General features: G+C 36.7%; 1 protein-coding gene across 1 annotated transcript in view; it reads left to right on the top strand.

The window, feature by feature from the left end:
* LAMA1 (laminin subunit alpha 1) overlaps positions 1-18,875 on the top strand; it is a 104,267-nt gene that overhangs the window by 37,111 nt on the left and 48,281 nt on the right. Inside the window, exons 8-22 of the mRNA XM_084508163.1 lie at positions 848-1,026; positions 2,271-2,376; positions 2,892-3,052; positions 6,445-6,585; positions 7,116-7,289; positions 9,137-9,238; positions 10,007-10,218; positions 11,500-11,611; positions 12,491-12,601; positions 13,362-13,489; positions 14,121-14,207; positions 14,559-14,770; positions 15,341-15,447; positions 16,317-16,497; positions 17,631-17,767. Of these exons, the coding sequence (XP_084364289.1) occupies positions 848-1,026; positions 2,271-2,376; positions 2,892-3,052; positions 6,445-6,585; positions 7,116-7,289; positions 9,137-9,238; positions 10,007-10,218; positions 11,500-11,611; positions 12,491-12,601; positions 13,362-13,489; positions 14,121-14,207; positions 14,559-14,770; positions 15,341-15,447; positions 16,317-16,497; positions 17,631-17,767 (2,150 nt within the window). The remainder of the gene's footprint in view (positions 1-847; positions 1,027-2,270; positions 2,377-2,891; positions 3,053-6,444; positions 6,586-7,115; positions 7,290-9,136; positions 9,239-10,006; positions 10,219-11,499; positions 11,612-12,490; positions 12,602-13,361; positions 13,490-14,120; positions 14,208-14,558; positions 14,771-15,340; positions 15,448-16,316; positions 16,498-17,630; positions 17,768-18,875) is intronic.

Raw genomic sequence — 18,875 nt, forward strand, 5'->3', positions numbered from 1 at the left:
ATTATACTCCTGTAAAAACTAGCAGATTTGCATCAATCCCTTTGTTGGCTACTTGAAATGCAAACTTCTTACTTGATCATAAATTTTGCCAGGTAAAAAACAAAAATCACCTTTGTTCTGATAACAAATCTTTTGAAAGAAAGTCCTTACTGGCCAATTACATTTCAGATTAGTTGATAGATTGGCTTAGGCTGTGACAGTAGTTCAGTACAGATGAGTGTGTCTAGGGCTAGCTAGTGTATTTTCCCTCCTCATATCACTAATGCCTGGCACAAGCTGCAGACAATTAAAAACATACTAGATAAAACTTACAGTTGCTAACGGAAAAGTATTTTTTAGTAGAAGTTTTTACATAAATTTCAATGTTACTGTTTGGAAAATAAGTGCTTGTTTAGACTGAAAAGTATGTTCTAACCTAAATCAAATATATACTTATCTACTGGCACTGTTGACTTCTTAGACTTTTGTCTACAATACAAATAAGAGATGAATCAGGCAGATTTTATTCTATAATACAGAAGACAGAAGATGTAACAGCAGCTAAAAGTAATAGCACAGATCGCTATTGACATCACTCCTGAAAGGAGTGTGATCTGTGGAATACTGTTAAGAAGGGTGCTATTAAAGTGGTGACAGTGTTTTTGAAATGTGCTTACTTACTAAGAAATTGAGTGTATGTGAGACTACTGGTGCATAGAGCATGGTTAATGGGAAAAAAAAATCACACATTTGAGATGAATTGATATGTTCTTTGACTTACAATTTTCTCTTTGAAAAACGTGTGGTAGAAACTGTAATGTAATGTACATCTTTTAAAAAAGTGGATTTCTTTTGTATTTCTTCTTAGAGTGCAACTGTCATAACAAAGCAGAAGATTGTTATTACAATCAGAGTATTGCAGATCAGAAAAGGAGCATGGATATTCATGGCCAGTATATAGGAGGTGGTGTCTGTTTAAACTGTACTCAACACACTACTGGTATCAACTGTGAAACGTGTGCTGATGGATACTTTAGACCACACAAAGTAAGATCTGGAATATACCATTTTAATGTTCTTTTACATTCATACATATGCTGTTATCCATTGTAGAATAACTAAAAACTATACAGGATTTTATTTTATTTTTTAATAAATCACATACCACCATAATTTTCAGAGAAAAGCATAAAGTGCTTCTCCAGTTGTGTGGAATGGCAGGTCTAATTGCTCTAAAAGAAACTGTTAGAGAAGAAAAGAGTAAATAAATATGTTTTCCTAGTGCGGAAATGTAGATGTTGTGATAGGAAACCCATTTCTCCTGTGGATAAAGCTCAAAAAGTGCCAACACTGAAGATCTGATGTCTTCAGAAGTGCCAGAATTATGTACTGTCCTATACCAGCCCATTTCAATCAGTGTTTAAAAAGACCATCACATGGTTCTAAAGTTTCTACCCCACAAGGTCTTGCTTCAGCAGGTTCATGCATATTTTCAAAAGCCCATGCTTTAGAAATCCAGCATAAATAGGTGCAGAGAGCAAGAGTGAGTTGTAGGAGTCCTAGATTCTCTAATTCACTTGTTTTAAAAAGCACTGAAGTATTCATTGTATTTGTGGCCACTATATATGTATACAGAGGTCATTACTGATTTGCTTTACATCCAAAGTACTCAAAGGAAAACTTCAGGTTTCCCTTATAAAAAAGAAAATCCTTTCCATGAGAGTTACATCGCCTTATATTACAAAGTTGCATAGAGCTTGAAGTTAGAATGAATCTTCATGAATAGATAATCTGTCCGCCCATTGAATACAGAGCCAAGGATTTTTTTCATTTCCTTCTTCTTTGAACTAGAGTACCTTTGCAAAAAACATCCATTCTTGTCTTAAACATTTCCATAATCTTTGGCAAACCACCACAGTGGTTAACAGCTGTCACTCTAAAAAAAAAAAAAAAAATAATAATAAAAAAGTGTATTTAGGCTGAATGTGTCAAGTTTCAGCTTCCAGCCATTACAGTTACTGTACCTTTGCCTGTGCTATTGAAGACCAAATTTTGTTCCTGCATTTAAGTTTTTGTTGTTGTTGTTTGTTTGTTTTTTTTTCTAGACTGCAATCCCCCCATTTTCTGTTTGCTAAAATTAAAAAGATTGAGTCCCTTGATCTATTGTTGTATACCAGTTTTTCTAGTCCTCATTTGTGCTAGTTCCAGTGATCCCAGACAAGAAACAGAAGTAACTTTTTAATTTTCCAGTTAATTATTTGAGAATTTGACAGAGAACATTTGTCTTGTAGGTTTCTCCCTATGATGATCACCCCTGCTATCCCTGTGGCTGTGACCCATTTGGATCTTTGAGTTCTGACTGTGTTAAAGATGAGCACCATGCTGACTCACAGCATGGTAAGGGAACAGGAAATAGCTTCTCTCTAAACTTAAAATCTGGGTAATGTGTCTGGGATGTAAACTATGAGAGAACAGTTTCTTTTTGTGAATGGCTGCCAGTTAGGTACCATTTCAAAACAATGGTGGATATTTAGAAAAGTGAGGTGAAAGATGTCTCAGGTTCCTGAATGTGGTCTTGTTGTGTGGGAGATGGAAGGCTCTGACTTTGTAAAACAATATGAAGGATTGAGATCTAACACTGTTGTTCATGAATGCTGTTACAGCTGTCATAAAATCGATTCTGCTGCAGCCTCTGCATCTGTACTCTGAACACGAAAAATGGATGGTGAGACTGACATTATGTCAAGTGTCCGTGGACTAATTAAGATGGAATAAATAAATGAAATAAATAAATTGAATTAACATGGAATAAATAAAAAAGGGATGTTAATTTACTTGCATTCTCTGAGACATCTTGAATCCAGTTTACTGCCTGTTCTTATTTGTTTATTTATCAATTTTTGCTTTTCAAGAGATGTGGCCAGGTCAATGTCAATGCAGAGAAGGTTACACAGGAGAAAAATGCGACCGTTGTGCATTTGGGTATCGAGGCTATCCAAACTGCCTTCGTTGTAACTGCAGCCTAATTGGCAGCATTAACGAAGATCCATGCACAGAAACTTGTATTTGCAAAGTGAGTATTAAACCAATTATTTTTGTTTAAAAGGGAATCCGTGGATTGAATTTGTAAATTTTTATTTTTATTTTTTTATTTTTTTTTTACTAAGGGGAAGTTATTCATTAATTTGAGATCACTTCTTTTATAAGTTGTGACTTGGCATCACAACTAGAACTTAAAATGACTAACTATTCTCTGAACTGAAAATATTGCAAATTAAGTTGAATAGTTCTGTATGATATTTAGTATTCTGTATGTTGCTCTATAAGAAAGTGCCAGACTGACATTAAAATCAAACGTGAGTGTGAGAGAATCACAGGGAGAATGACAGTGTGCCAAGCTGGGTTTGGTTTTAAGGATGAGCTGATGTTTCTCTTAAAAGCCACTGATGACACATAAAGAAAGGACGTGTTTATAAAATCTGCTTTGTGTAAAGTAACAACATGCATTTGGAAGGAATAATTATTGGAACAGTTAAATTAGATTTATGTATGAAATATGAGTTAATTATTTTATTCTGAAATATGAACCATCAACAATTTTAACAAAAAAACAGATTTCTACCACCTTTCATTTTTGGTAAATACCCAATCCTCTTGAAATATCTTGCAGCTGTAGATTCTGCTGAACTTCATTACCAAGCTGTGCGTCAATATTTAAAGAAGTTACACATAATTTTCTGAACCAAATGTTAGCTAGTAGCTTATGTATTTGTTGCCAAATATGACAGTGAACAGGAGCCAAAAAACACATGGTTTGTTTGACAGTTTTTCTGAAACTGCTTAGTTCTCTTGCATGAGTTATCTGATCCAAAATATCAAGTGTATAAATAACCAGAGTCTGGAAGAAAGAAATAATTCAATGGCCAATTTAAATAAGAAAAAAGATATACAACCATTTTGCCTGATTCTGAGCTACAGTAACACTGTTTTAGCTGATGCAGCTAACTGGTTAAAATTTTGTTATAAACTGGATGAGAAACTGTCCCCTTTCAGTGCTGTCATGGCCACGAATCTGGCATACTTAATTTTTATGCCAGATCACCGAGAGTGTCACTAGCTATCAGCCCACTTATACTGGGGAAAGAAGTATGCTCCAAATTTTAAATGAAGGAGACAGAATTTCTAAGCCTGTGTCATTTCTGTGAACACAGTAATGCAAGCTTGCCCTTTATACTTTGAATTTCATGTTTGATCATTTGTGAAATACAGCTGTAGGATTCTAATACTCCGATCAAATTTGTTTAGATATTCCACATGTGGAGGGGGAAATGTTTCATATCAAAATCAAATTTAAAAGATCTGATGTTGCATTTGCTCTCGATTTAGAGGAGCAATGTACTAAATTTACTATACAAGGGCAATACAGCAATTGTAGTATACAGTTGAATCATAGTAAAAATGTGATTCCCATTGCTGGTCTTTATATACTCATCATCACGGCATTGGGTGTCCCCACTTGCCCGGGTTGAAGCCAGCTCAGGCCTGTTGCTCTCTTCAAAATTCTTTTGCTGTTTGTCTTTTTTTTTTTTTTTTTTAAATACTTTGAGCAACATATTCACACCTAAATCCACACACCATGCTCATCTGGAGAACTCAGGGAGACATTAACACTTTTAAAATGAACACAGAAATAAACATTTTCATCACTAGTTGATCTGTTTAACTGTTGATAGCTGTTTATCTAAAACAAAGGCCACTCTCCAATCCCTTTGTGTTGAGATAGTCAGCTTCTTTGCAACAGCTGTGGTCAGTAACACCCTTCATTATTCCCTGAGTTTCATGGGCACATTGCTCTTGACCATACTCACTTGAGTCTTCCATTATAGGGTTTTAATCATAGTCACATCCCATCCCTACAGTTTTCTCTTCACTCACAACAGCTCTTGAGGTCCAGTCGTTGGGTATGACAATATGTTTTGACGAAGAAATAATGGTAATTTCTTCCAGTGTTACAGAGATAAAATGAAAAGTGTGATCCAAGTATATTCTGAAGAAATGAAGAAGCATACAATAATTATTTCTGTAAAAACAAAATTTTAAAATCTCATTATCTCAGTAGGCCCTTTAGGTGGGATTTTCTGTAAATTTAAATATTAACAAATAACATCCTCAGCCTTTGAATAAAAGAGGGGAGGATCAGCTAGATTTTTCATAAGATTTGCAGAAACGGTCTCTATTTTATGTACAGAAATGCATGATCTACCTGTTTAGAAAGGTCTTCAATAAACTTGATATGCCAAACTCTGGTTGACAAGAGGAGACTGTTGATAGTGTTTAGATTTCTCTCTGGTAAGCCTGAAATTAGCTCCATTGAACGAAATCTAAGGCTGGAATTGGGAGTGGTTCTCCAGGTGAAGTGGAAGGATGTTAGCCAGGTAACAGCTTCCCAAAGCAGAATTTGGTCCACAAGCTTTGTATTTCTAATTACACTGCAGAGCTCATACAGGCCTTCTCAAAACAGCAAGATGGAAATGCTTCACTGTATGCCCTACAGTCCCGGTGTCCTAATCGTGGGTATTGGGGAACTTGGTGGGGTGCTCTGTAAAGTCCTCTTTCTCTTTGCAGTGAGGTTTTCTCTCAGTGGAAACCAAAGGCTGAGGTGGAGGAGTGATGTGTATCCAGGTCTTGTCCTGATACATCAGGACATGGTCAGAGACTTGTGCCTGACAGCAGGAAGTGTTCTGAATCTTACTGTGTAGAAATACCCACTGAGATCTACTTATACAACTTTGTGGGTATTTACTGAATATTTTCTTTACTTATTTGCATCTCAGCAACATTTGTTTAAACTTTTGGAATAAACGAATAAATAGTGCCTGTACAGATTTTGGAAGAAAATAGTTGGATCCCCCCCCCCCCCCCTAAATACTACACTGAAAGAGGTATGTCACAGTGTGCTGTGAACTACCTAGCTTGCTTAGTAAGGAGGCAGCAGGCCAGTGCTAGGAGCTAAAGGAGCAGCACAAATGTATGTAGAATTCCTCTAGGAAGAGGTGGCAGTAGTGGTTGAGGAACTGGCTGTGGTGGGGACAAGCTGTGCTGTAGGCCATCTTGATTTGGTAAAGATGGAAGCTTTTGTCCAGAGAAAGTTAGAAATTCAAACTACCAGAGTAGCAGACTGGCAAACTGGCAGAAGTTTTTCAAACCCTTCCCATGTGCTGAAGTTTCACTGCAATAGAACCTTTACCAGGGTATATTTTGATTTTGATGAACTGGCAAATTCTAATGATTTTTTCCAATCAGTTTTCATTTTAAGCTCTGAGTCTTATTCAATAAGCCTGCTGGGCTGAAATCTGTTTTCTTTTTGAGCTTTCTGAATGCTGTTACGCTTAAATCCCATCTAATCCACTGTATTTGTTGCCATAATAATACTGATGTGAAACAAATGTTATATGCCACTCACAGGAAAATGTAGAAGGTGAGAACTGTGACCTCTGTAAACCTGGATTCTACAACCTGCAAGAAAGAAATCCTCAGGGCTGCACAGAGTGTTTCTGCTTTGGAGTTTCTGATGTCTGTGATAGCCTAACATGGCCCATCAATCAGGTATTATATGCTACCTCCATGACCTAATATTCTTTCCTCAGGCAGCTGCAAAACATACCGTATTTCTCTTTGACATGCACCCAAGTTAATTCTAAATTCTGGCATGTGTTTTCTTACAGAGGAATAGACTTTCAATATCATTTGGCAGCTGTAAGGTGGTCAACATACCTTTTCAGTCAGGCTTTGACCCCACCGGTTTGCAGTAATACCAGAAGCTGGCTAGCAGAGTCTGTGATTAAAATATATATATATATTTGCTTTCTGACCTCGTGCTGTTAAAATTTCTTTGTATATTGAAGAGCTGATGCTAATTTTGCTGGGAGGATGAAAATCAAACTTGCTGTATTTGTGTTCCTGTCTCTTACAGGGACAGAGACAGTCCTAGTCTCATCAAGTACCCCATTTGTGTGTATTGGACTGTGTTAATAAAAGTGTTATAGATTCACCAGTTCAAATGAATATCTAGGGATCAGTTAAGTTTAATGACTGCTTTTTCAGTGGCGCTAAGCCTGACTGTTAATTTCTTGCAGATATCACACATGACTGGATGGCTTGTTACTGATCTGTATAACACAAGGGGTGTGCAACCTCAGCGAAGCCAATTGGATGGACCCCACCAAATAAGCATCAACAACTCTGAGGCTGTGAAAGTGCTGAAAAATACTTACTACTGGTTAGCGCCTGAGCCATATTTAGGCAATAAAGTGAGTTCTTAGAAAGAGCCAGAACAATTCATTTCCCTATTTTAATCATACTGTATTGGTCTAACAACATTCTTGTATGTGAACAGTATACATATTTCTGCTTACCAAAATGTTTTATTTACTGGGATGTTAATAATTTAAATTCACCTCTGTTAAATTAATCTCTGTGCCCCTAGAACTTTATTTGTACATCTTTCCTGTATGACATAAAGTTTTGTCTTTCAGTTTAATGCTTTCTTACTTACTCAGCACTGAAACCTTTGGAGTTGCCTTGTTTGTTCTTTGTTTAGCTTATGGAAAGTAATTAGAATTTGAGTACATTTGGAATATATACACAACATAATATATCCATAATTACGAAGTACGTATAAAACCTAGTATTACCAGACTTCTCAACCTGTCTCTGTTCTTCTAATTGTAGTGTTCCTGGCTAGATGATCCCAGTTTTTGCCACTCTTTCTCTCTCTTAGAGCTCACTCATCTCCCCACATTCTTCTTGGCCTGTCTTCGATGAAACTAATCTCCCTCCTTCTCTTGACTGTTACTAGCTTTCTTGCTCACGTTCCCTATATCAATGGCTCCCAACTCAAAGCTGATGCCCTTCACACCTCATTCAATACATTTGACAGGATGTTGCTCATCTTTCATTTCAGATTTATTAGTTTCCAAATGACTGGTCTTAATTTTTGCCCTGGTCTTAATTTTTGAGAGCTCTGGGTACCCTTCCTCTCTCTCCACAACCCTCCCCCAAGAATCATGGAATAATTGAGAAGAGATCTCTAGAGGTCATCTTGTCCAATCTCCCATCTCAAGCAGGGTCACCTAGAGCAGTTTGCCAAGGAACCACATCTAGAAGGCTTTTGAGTACTTCCAAGGAGGGATACTCCACCAACTCTAGGCAACCTGTGCCAGTGGTTAGTCAACTGCACCATAAAGGGCACAGGAACCTCCTGTGTTCCAGCGTGTATCCACTGCCTCTTGTCCTGTCACAGCACTTACTGAAAAGAGCCTGGCTCAGATTTTCTTTGTACCCTCCCTTTAGATATTTATATGCATTGAGATCCCTTGATGAGGCTAAACACTCAGTATCTTTCCTCATATGAAAGGTGCTCTAGTCCCTTCATTATCTTCAGGGCCCTTTACTGGACTCTCTCTGGTATGTCCATGTCTCTCTTGTACTGGCAAGCCCCAAACTGGACACAGTACTCCAGGTGTTGCCTCACCAGTTCTGAGCAGAGGTGACCTTGAAACCTCACTTTATTTTTTTTCAGTCCAGCCTCTTTGCTCATGCAGCCCCTGTTCTTAGTACAGTAGCAGGCTAAATGAACACAAGATTCAGAAGTGTAACTTTAGGGAGTAGTTTTTGCACAGGGGAACTCACTCAAATTCACTCAAATTCTGATTTCTCTTCCATTTAATGTAGGTCTAACTGTTGATGCAACTCTTTCATTTGCTTTGAAGTAGTCAGCAGCAGATGTGGGGCTACGGAGACTGGAAGGTGGGAAATGGAATGTGAATAACTCCCACGTGCTCTGCCTCTTGGCTAGGATGGTAGTGTAAACCCTGCTGTTGTTGAAAGTCCTGTGGGTGTTTCACTGAATGAGGGCACTTATCTGAATCATCTGTGGAGCCTTCAGCTAGCTTTCCCCACCTGCACAGTAACAAGTCAGCACTTGTGCCTGTGCTGATAGGCACAGCATGTTAAATTTTCCCTGGAAAGTGGTGATTGTAAGCCCATGTACTCCTTTAATCTGGGACACGTACATTATATTTTCTCACGCCTCTTCTTTGTGTTGATTGGAGGTTATTTTGTTGTTAAGTTGTTTTGTTTTGTTTTACTATTTCAGCTCACGGCTTTTGGTGGAGACTTGAAGTATACAGTGTCTTATGACATTCCAATGGAGAGTGTGGACAGTGATATAGTATCTAGCGTGGATGTCATCATTCAGGTAGATTGTTTTCAGCTGGCTACTACTCAGACATTATTAGGAATCTATGGATAGGTTAAAAAAGATGGAAAGTGAAATTAATTAATCTATCTTAATTGTTTTAAATCCCTAGTTAAATCTCAGTTTTAAATCCCTTCTTAAAAGTCAGCACCAATATTTTCTTGCTAATCAATTATCTAATTTTCTATTCTGTTTCTCTGAAATTGTAGGTATACTATACTATTTTTAAATAATAAAGAACTAAATACTATCCTTTGTGAAAACATGTGAGGTGATAATTACTAAATGAATGAACCAAGTTGTGTTTACAAAAGTAACTACAATAAGCAGGAATGATTTATATTTATGAAATGGATGAATATTCTTGCTGATTACTTTTTGTTTTTTAAGAGTTATATTGCAGTTAAAAAGTAAGACTATATGAAATCTAGACATCTCCAAAAAGCATGATTTTGTAATACATACTTGGCAATAGAACCAAAGCAGAAAAGAGATTGTTTTGCACAGTTGATTTCAATTTTAATGTAGTTCTTTTTCCAAAAGAAAATCAAGTGTTTCTGAAGTCTCTAAATCAAAAGAGAACGGGATTGCAATCTTCCTGAATACACGGAAAATTCAGACCTTTAATTTATTTATTTTTTCATAGAGCAAGAAATCTGTTTTGTTTCTTTTCTACATTATCTGGATGAGTATCTAACACTAAATGTAATAGATAAGTAAAATTTCCATGCAAATTTGAAAAATATTTTCTCTGTCTTTCACATTCAGGGCAATGGGCAGATTTTGAGCACAAGAGCAGCAGGCTTGTCATTGCAGCCGTATGAGGAGTACTCTAATTCAGTGAGATTCGTGTCGGAGAATTTTATAGACTTCAATACAAAAAAAGCTATAGACCGAGAAAGACTGATGACTGTTCTAGTAAATGTGACTCATCTTCTCATTAGGGCCAGCTACAACATTGCCAAAAGAGCTGTATACAGGTGAGGGAGAGAAAATACTCAAATTAATCTATATACTTTTACTACTTTTGTGCATGTGAAGCACTGTTTGTACTGTCAGTATTCCTAAAGTGTTGCATTAATAATTTCTAGAAGAAAATGATTCTTTTTTTTTTTTCTTTTTTCAAGAGTGTTGTTGTCTCCAAAATACATCCATGTGGAATGTGCAGAAAAGGGCATTTGGTTGTGAAGCAGGATCGTTGTTTTCTGCTTTAAAAGAATACTGCCTAAAAGCCTTATTACAATGACAGCTTTGTTAGAAAGAAATAACTCTTAAACTCTCAGTGGTATGCTTATTTTGGTGTGTGGCAAGTTAATCCATCATTGATTATTGATATTTACCTGCCAGTAAAGATGCTAGCTTTAATTTCTTTAATTGTTACCAAAGATGTTATTGATGCTCCTCCAAAAGGAGCGTTTAATAGGAAAATTGGGCTGGGATGGAGTAACTGGTCATTCATAGTCTCAGGTCAGCAGTGGCAGCGTCTTTATCAGTCATTACAGATCTGTTTATTCTGTTCTCCAAGTTATACAGGAACAAAGTCTTACTGATCTCAAGGAAATCTGTTCAGTGATTCATCATTTATTTAATTACTTCCCTTAGCCTTTCTTTCTCATTCCCTACTTTGGTAGCATTTTATATCAACAACATTGGACTTCATAGTTAGAACAAATTTGCTTTGTGCTCTTGAAGTGATGATATTGATGTCCATTTAGGACACGATATTCATCTTCCTGGAATGATTATAAAGATTCATTTAAATAACTTTATCTGTGGCTGAGAAGATTGCCCCTGCTGCAAAATGCCATTTCACTGTGTTGTTTTGCTTTGTTATGTTGTGTGCACCAGCAATGAACTGGTGCTGTTTCTCATCGTTTACCCTCCTGCAATATATGTCTAGTTTAGACATGATGTAGTAAAGCTGTCTTATCACAGGACTTCAAGAGAAGACTGCACCACCAATATACCTCTAGTATCATGACAGAGGGGGAAGTTTTTAATTAAACCTCACCACAGGAGAAGTCGCCAAGACAATGGGAGTAACAATAACGATAACAGGATGAGGGTATATCTACTTCCAGCTGAGAATTGCAAATGCAATAAAACCACCATCGCAATATTTTATAACTGAGATTTTTTTTTTTCCTTTTCCTCAGCTGTTGCTTCCAGGGAGCATTACTCTGTGGTATGACTCCCATAGATCCAGTTAAAAATCAAATTTTAGGAAATAAATGATAAGATGTTCTCATGCTTAATCCTAGGCTGGACTCTGTAACCCTGGATACTGCAAGTGCGAATGTTATAGATCTTTCTTCAGCACCAGATGTGGAATTCTGTGAATGTCCTCAAGGTTACACAGGAATATCCTGTGAGGTAACCTCTCGAAATGTTTTGTGTATATAAAATGATCTTTCTGAAAGGGTCTAGGTTTTAAAGAAGCTGCCTTTAATTACACTGCCATAAGACTATACACTCTGTGATTAGATTCTGTGTACTGTACTGTATACAATGCTGTTGACGTTTTCTTTCAGACATATTAGATGAAGTTTTAAACTTATTTCTTGAGTTCTGTTTGATGGCACTAAAAGATGATGATAGACTTCACAGCATTATTGTTAGGGAAGGAGTAGCTGTAAAAGCTTTGTGAATCTGTTTTATGTGTGCCTTACTCATGAATAGCACTGTTCCTAGATCTGACTTGTGCAGTTTATTTCTCTTTTATGTCATTAGCTTTACGGAGGCAATAAGGAATCTTAGCAGGGAAGAATGCTAGTCTTTGGAAGATCCTACAAGGATCAGATATGTAAGGCAAGGTGGTATCTGAATAGAAGACTATGGAGGCAGAGCACCACCTGCAGAATAGTAGGAATTATATTGACAAATAATTTCAATATGAAGCCATGTGCCATAGCATCATTCATGATTCTGCAGAGAAGGTAGACCATCTGTTTTTTATTGTCCCATAATAAATAACTTCACATATTCAAGTTCAGAAAACTTAACTTATGTGCCTCTGGGGTACAAAGGGCTGAATCAAAGTTTCATGGAGTTAATACTTATCCCCTTCATCCAGTGCAAGCAAAAAACAACCACCAGAAAAGAGTTGCAGTGACATCAATAGACTTCAAAGAGTATTCAGTTTACCACGATGTGAACAAGTCGGTGGGTGGTCAGAAGTGGACTCTTTGAAAATGATTTGGAGTGTAATTTTAACACATGTAATGCTGCTGCTTTTTCCCTGTTTCTTTTCAGTCCTGTCTCCCTGGGTACTACCGTGTGGATGGAATATTATTCGGGGGTATTTGTCAACCCTGCAAATGCAATGGGCATGCAACTGAATGTGATATTCAAGGTGTTTGCTTTGTAAGTCATCCTTCTAAGTGTCAGTAGAAATTAGGATAGCATTTTGGCTGTGGGAGACAAGTTTATGATGTATGTAAATTTAAAGCTATGGGTACAAATTGTTTATTTTTCTTGCTTTTCATTGTTTACTTCAATATGTGTTTGGAGGCTCCATTAAAGCATTCTCCAATAGTTTGTTTCAGTTTACCGTTTCAAGTGTGGAATAATCAGAACTAAAGAAAAAATGTTGATATATACTGGCTGATAAAAATCTTAACTTTGCTTGCTCAAATTGACAGTAATACTTTCCCTGAAAGGAACAAAATTAAACAGTGTTTTGTGTGAATATATATGTATATGCGTGAATCTTCCACGACCAACATCAGTGGAAGTTACACACTCCTTTCTGAGAAGATGATTTAGCTCTCAGATCTCTTCTGAAATTCAGAAATCACAGGACTACAATAGCTAAATACCAGTTAGAAATATATAAGATTTTTTTTTCTGTGTTTGCAATTCACAAAATATGTTTAAGATTGTGTTTAAGTGAGGTTCTGTCATGTAAAGTACATTCTAAAATGAAGGAAAGAAACAGTTATGAATTGTTACTATAACTTGGGGGGAAAAAAAAGCATAAATCCAATAATTCATTTTAAAAGTTCTTCATGGTTGTTTCCTTGAATTTTAATATTGTACTGCATGCAGATTCCTGCAGAGATCCCACAAGGGATTAAAACCCATCAAAAGTAAATATAAGAAGTTTTTTTGCCATGTCTCACAGGCTTGCCAACACAACACGACAGGACCTTTTTGTGATCGGTGCTTGCCTGGCTTCTATGGAAATCCATCCCAAGGAACTCCTGAGGACTGCCAGCCCTGTGCCTGTCCTCTGAGCTCTGCTGCAAATAAGTAAGCTGCTTGAGATTTTTTAATTTTTTTTTTTTTTTTTTTTTTTGCATTTTCAGCAAAATTGGAGTGTGAGATAAAGAAAAATGTTATGAAATCTGAAGGAGAAAGACAAGAACTTTTCTTTCCCTATTCATTTGAGCCTGTGTCATAGAAACATTTTTATTTTTATTTTTTGCCAGGTAGATAAATAAGTAAGCTAAGACAGGACAAGTGAACTGGTGTAATTTGTATACAAAGTACACAAAGAAATATTTAGACCTATCCTTGAACTTGGCAGCAACATCACAGTTATCTTTCATGTTGTTGCAGAAAACAACAGAAGGACAGAAGTGTTACATCTGAAAAAGAGGCACTTAGCAAATTTGTCAGATCTCTGTACTAGGAGAGACAGCTTTTTAGGAAGCATTATTAAATCTTTCTTTTGAATGAAATAAAAATCAAGAAGAATTTCTGAAAGTGATAATTCTGCTTTGACATACTGCGATGTGTAAAATTGATGTTAATCTGGAAAAACTAGAAATTATGTAGTTACATGGACAGGTGCATGGATTTTAAGAATTGGGTATTAAATGTTTATAGAAGTCTTGTGTTTTCATGCAGTAATACTAACTGTCACAAATACTGTTGATAGTTTCAGTCCTACTTGCCAGCTGAGGGAAGGAGGTGGAATTGTCTGTGACAAATGTCTCCCAGGCCACACTGGTTTCCAGTGTGAAAGGTACGTGTAGTAGCTTTGGTATAGTATGATTGTTGTTACTAACTATTCATCATGCTACCTACTTTGAATTGTTTATACCACATGTACAAAATATTCCTAATAACATTTTCCTCATTTTATCTTTGCTTGTGAGAGACTCATTAGATAAAAATCTAATAGGAAGTACCCTCTTGGGGTGGGAGAGTATTTGACATGACTGCATTCAAGACACAATTGGTCAGGGTGCTAGATAACCACATCTAGGTGCCCTTTCCATGAAAAGTTGGACTAGATAATCTTTGAAGGTCCCTCCCAACCTGGATTGTTCTATGATTCTGTGATTTTTGATACAGTTTTTAATTTCTGGTACAGGTGTGCTAACGGGTACTATGGAAATCCACTTGTGCCTGGGCAGTCGTGTGCTCCTTGTGAATGCAATGGCAATGTAGACCCTCAAGAAGATGGTCACTGTGATACTGTCACAGGACAGTGCTTGAAATGTGTGGGGAACACAGCAGGTGACCACTGTGAGAAGTGCGCCGATGGGTATTATGGGGATGCAGTGGCTGAGAAAAGTTGTCGTGGTAAGCTGTTTTTATTATTCTCAGAACATATGGAATGGAAAAAAATGTGGTGTGTATGTAGCAGAATGGGTGGGGAGATATACACTTTTTCCAAAAGTGCTAACAGAATTTCTAGGTTGGAAGAGACCTTAACCTTTAAGTTGTGAGTTGACAAGTGCAAAGTGAAACCTATGGTGTTGGTTTAGCCTAGGGAAGGAATGTATTATGCTAGGGTCTGACACCTCATATTCCTGAAACTTACTGACTTGCTTAATACTACCACTCCAATGACTTGCTGTAGACATTTCTTACTTCTGAATGATACAAATAAGGCTGGAAGAAACAAACTTCTTAACCTGTATCTCTTCACAGAAATGTTTTTTATTTTGTTGTTGTTGTTTGTTTGTTTGTTTGTTTTTCTTCTTTTTTCTTTTAGCTCAAATGTGTAGTATGGGTCTTGCTGTAGTATATTAACATTTATAGGATATAAATAGGTGAAACATACACAATGTAACAAATCTGGAATCCTGTCATAATGAATGCATATATTAATGAATATTTTGTTGCTTTTGTTTTTTTCCTAAACATAAGCCTGTGAGTGCCACGTGAATGGTTCTCTTTCCAGTACTTGTCATCATGAGACAGGCATCTGTCACTGCAAGTCAAACGTGATTGGACAAAGATGTGATAAGTGCCTGGTAAGCAAATATTTTTATCTGCTCCTAATATCTATGTTTTCTTGTATTGTGGTCTGCCTGTTTCTCTGCAGATAACAGCATCAATGTGACATGACACGAAAGGAAAGTTTTGGCTGTTTGAAAGCATGGAATATCTCTCATTCTCCAAAATTTTCAGGGAATTCAAACTTGTGTTTGCTGCATAGGAAACCAAATGCTTTTGATCAGTCGTTTTGACTAAGACCTGGAGGGATCTTAACACTGTGCTTCTGCAAAATGAATTCTGGGAATATCTGAAGAATGTGCTTGGTGATAATAAATACATCATGGTTGAACACCAGAAAGGGATTCAGCTAAAAGACAGGCCTTTTGCAAGAACAAATAGGTATTCACTGGCGAGACAAAACAGCAGTTTTCAGCCTTTGATAAGTATGGAACTGACTCAGAGACCAGAGCAGGAAGTCTGTGCCCAGTTACTGCCCCTGTGCCAACCAAGATGAATGCTTTTCAATCCACATGTACCATAGGTCACTGACATGCTCTGTTCTGCTCTTCAATACGCATTCACAGGAGTCTGTGCCTGGCCAGCACAGCCCTCCTTTGTCCTCACGGAAGTCTTCAAATTAAAATAACCTCAGAGTTTAAAACAAAGTCTCTCTAATGAGATTAGAGGACTTAGATGAGATTAGAGCATTTCAGTGTTGAGTTTTTCATCCAAATGCACACTTGCAAATGGCTGGGAACATGGAATAGACAAGGCCAGGAAATCCTCCCACTTCAGTCAAACAGAGCTGATCAATATTCATGCAGGTCAGGCAGCTGGGAAAGTAACTAAGAGAAAATAAGCACAGACTTGATGTTCTCAAACATATCTACTTCTTGTTCAACAGAATGGCTATTATGGATTGCTTACTGGACTTGGCTGTATTCCCTGCAACTGCAGTCAATTTGGCTCAGTCTCCGAGGTCTGCAACCATCAGGGGCAGTGTCACTGTTTACCAGGCGTGGCTGGAGAAAAGTGTGATCACTGTGCTCATGGCTTTCATTCGTTCCAGAATGGGGGCTGTACACGTAAGTTATAATCCATGAGTTTTCTAAGGTTGGCATGGAATTTCTTTCAATGGTGTGTTTTATCTTATACTGCAGCAAAGTTCTGTTGTTCTGATAAATATTCAAAAAAAAAAAAAAAAAAAAAAAAAAAAAAGGAGAATGTTTTCCCAGTATTTTGGTTAATGTAGGGAAGAAAAGTTAAAAACTACTGCTATTACAGACTTTTATTTTTTTTTTCCTGTTTTATTCTTAAAAACGTGATTTCTGAATTGATAAGACACACCATTAACTGTATTTTCCCATTATCTCTAAAATCTGTACATACCCAAGTGCAAAATGTTAATCCAAACTGAGAACATGCCATCAAAAAACCCACACATTTATCAGGTCAATAAGATAACCTTTCAACAAAATATAGCCAAAGGAATGCCTACCTTTTCTCCAATCCGACTTCTTTTTTTCTTCATAGTATAGTAATGTGAATTTTGCAGGGAGATTATGTGGTAGGATTGTGTTTCTGAAAATACATACTGTGTCTTTACTAAGAATAAAATATCTTCTAGGTACCTTTTACCATCTCAGTTTTGAAAACTTTGTAAATGTTATTAAAATAATTAAAAACCCACTTAACTGAATTTCTTCTTTTTAGCAAGAACGGTGTTGCACTTCTTAAATAGACAAGTGCTTCCTGCAATAATGTTAGTTGATATAAATAAAATCATTATTTTCCCATTAATTAATAAGAAATTCTTGAAAAGTATTAATCCCTGAGATTAATCATTTCACCTCTTTAAGAATATTATTGAATCTCTGATGAGTTTTGCATCCTCTATAATAACGTTTTTCCCTACAAATTTACTTTTCTCCACAATAATTTTATTTGGCATTGTTGACTCCCCTGTGGAAAAGCAGCACTGCTTTTTAAACCACCAATCAGGCTATATCAAGCAGAAATAACAGACTTTTAATAAAAAAGTGAAATGCCAGCCTGGTCATAATTTGTTTCACAATGGTTGGGGACAGCAAGGGGTTCCTAGTGGAATGGATAAACCTTACTGAATAGTTATGAGAAGTAAGATTATCAGTAGTCATGTAGTTTCTTCTACATAGCCAAAGCAAAGGAAGTTAATCATTTGGTCCTATTTCTCTTGCAGCCTGTGACTGTGCTCATACTCAGAACAACTGTAACGCAGATTCTGGTCAGTGCATTTGTCCCCCTCACACTCGGGGACCAAAATGTGAATTCTGTGAAGAAAATCACTGGGGACTCTCTCCTAAACTCGGCTGCAAGGTATAGTAGGCTGACTGAAAAGCCATGGTTGTTCAAAGCAGTTTGCCATATGCTAATGCAAGGATTGGGCTCTTGTTACAAGGACCTCAAACTTTATTCTATGTCTCAAGGTGTTAGTGCTAGACACATTAAAAATGGGAACACACACACACACACACAAAAAACACAATCCAAAACAACAACAACAAAAAAACACAAAACCAGACTGAAAAGTATTTCTTGAGGAACATTCTAAGAAGGATGTCTTTGAAAACATTTGTCTAGAGTGTCTGTTCCATGTAGGTGCATAGATCATATAAAAATTGTGAAGTGTGTATTCTAGCTTTTAGTTGCATGAACAGTGATGCTAGAGCAGATTTATAGCAACAACTGGTAGCAAGAAACATGCTTCTCTGTTAACCAAGGACTGTTATTACAGCTTTAAGAACAATGAACTCTAGCTTGTTTTGAAAGTCACTATAGACTTTTTTCTGAGTATTTAAAATTAAAACAGTGTAAGTTAGTTTCCTGAATGGAGAAATAGTAACTCCTGTTATCTCAGTTTCATGTTTGTTTAATCACTAAAACACAAACTTTGTGCAGATCTAAGGAGTAGCAATCATTTAGGCAACTAGGTTCACCCAGTAAATTCCTATCAGATATGGCATTGGGCCAATCTTTATTTTATAAATGCTGAGATTTTAAAAAGCCTCAGAATTACATGAATATAATGAGTAATTTTAATGCAGAAACCACAAATGTAATCAATTTGACAAGGTCTGTCATTATATGTAATAAGTACCCGACAAGCATGATCATCCGTCAATTACTTTTTTTCCTCTTTCCTTCTTTAGAGTAAGGATGATAAAATTGTCCTATAAACTTGGAAGAAGGTTTGCTGCCTTAGTGATTTATAGAAACTTGGCAGCCAATCTTTAAATCATTAATTTGTCAGCTACCAGCTACTGCTATTCTTTATGTAAATGTTTTGCAAATACAACATGCTAGTTCCTGTGCATTTCGTGTAAGGATGTGGTGGTGATAAGCTAACACCCCTTTAAGTGTTCCTTTCATAGTGTGATTCCACAACACTTGCCACTGATCAAGTTAAATTAAAGGTGTGACTGCT

This window comes from Aythya ferina (genome assembly GCF_964211825.1).
Source record: "Aythya ferina genome assembly, chromosome: 2".
In the NCBI taxonomy this organism is placed as follows: Eukaryota; Metazoa; Chordata; class Aves; order Anseriformes; family Anatidae; genus Aythya; species Aythya ferina.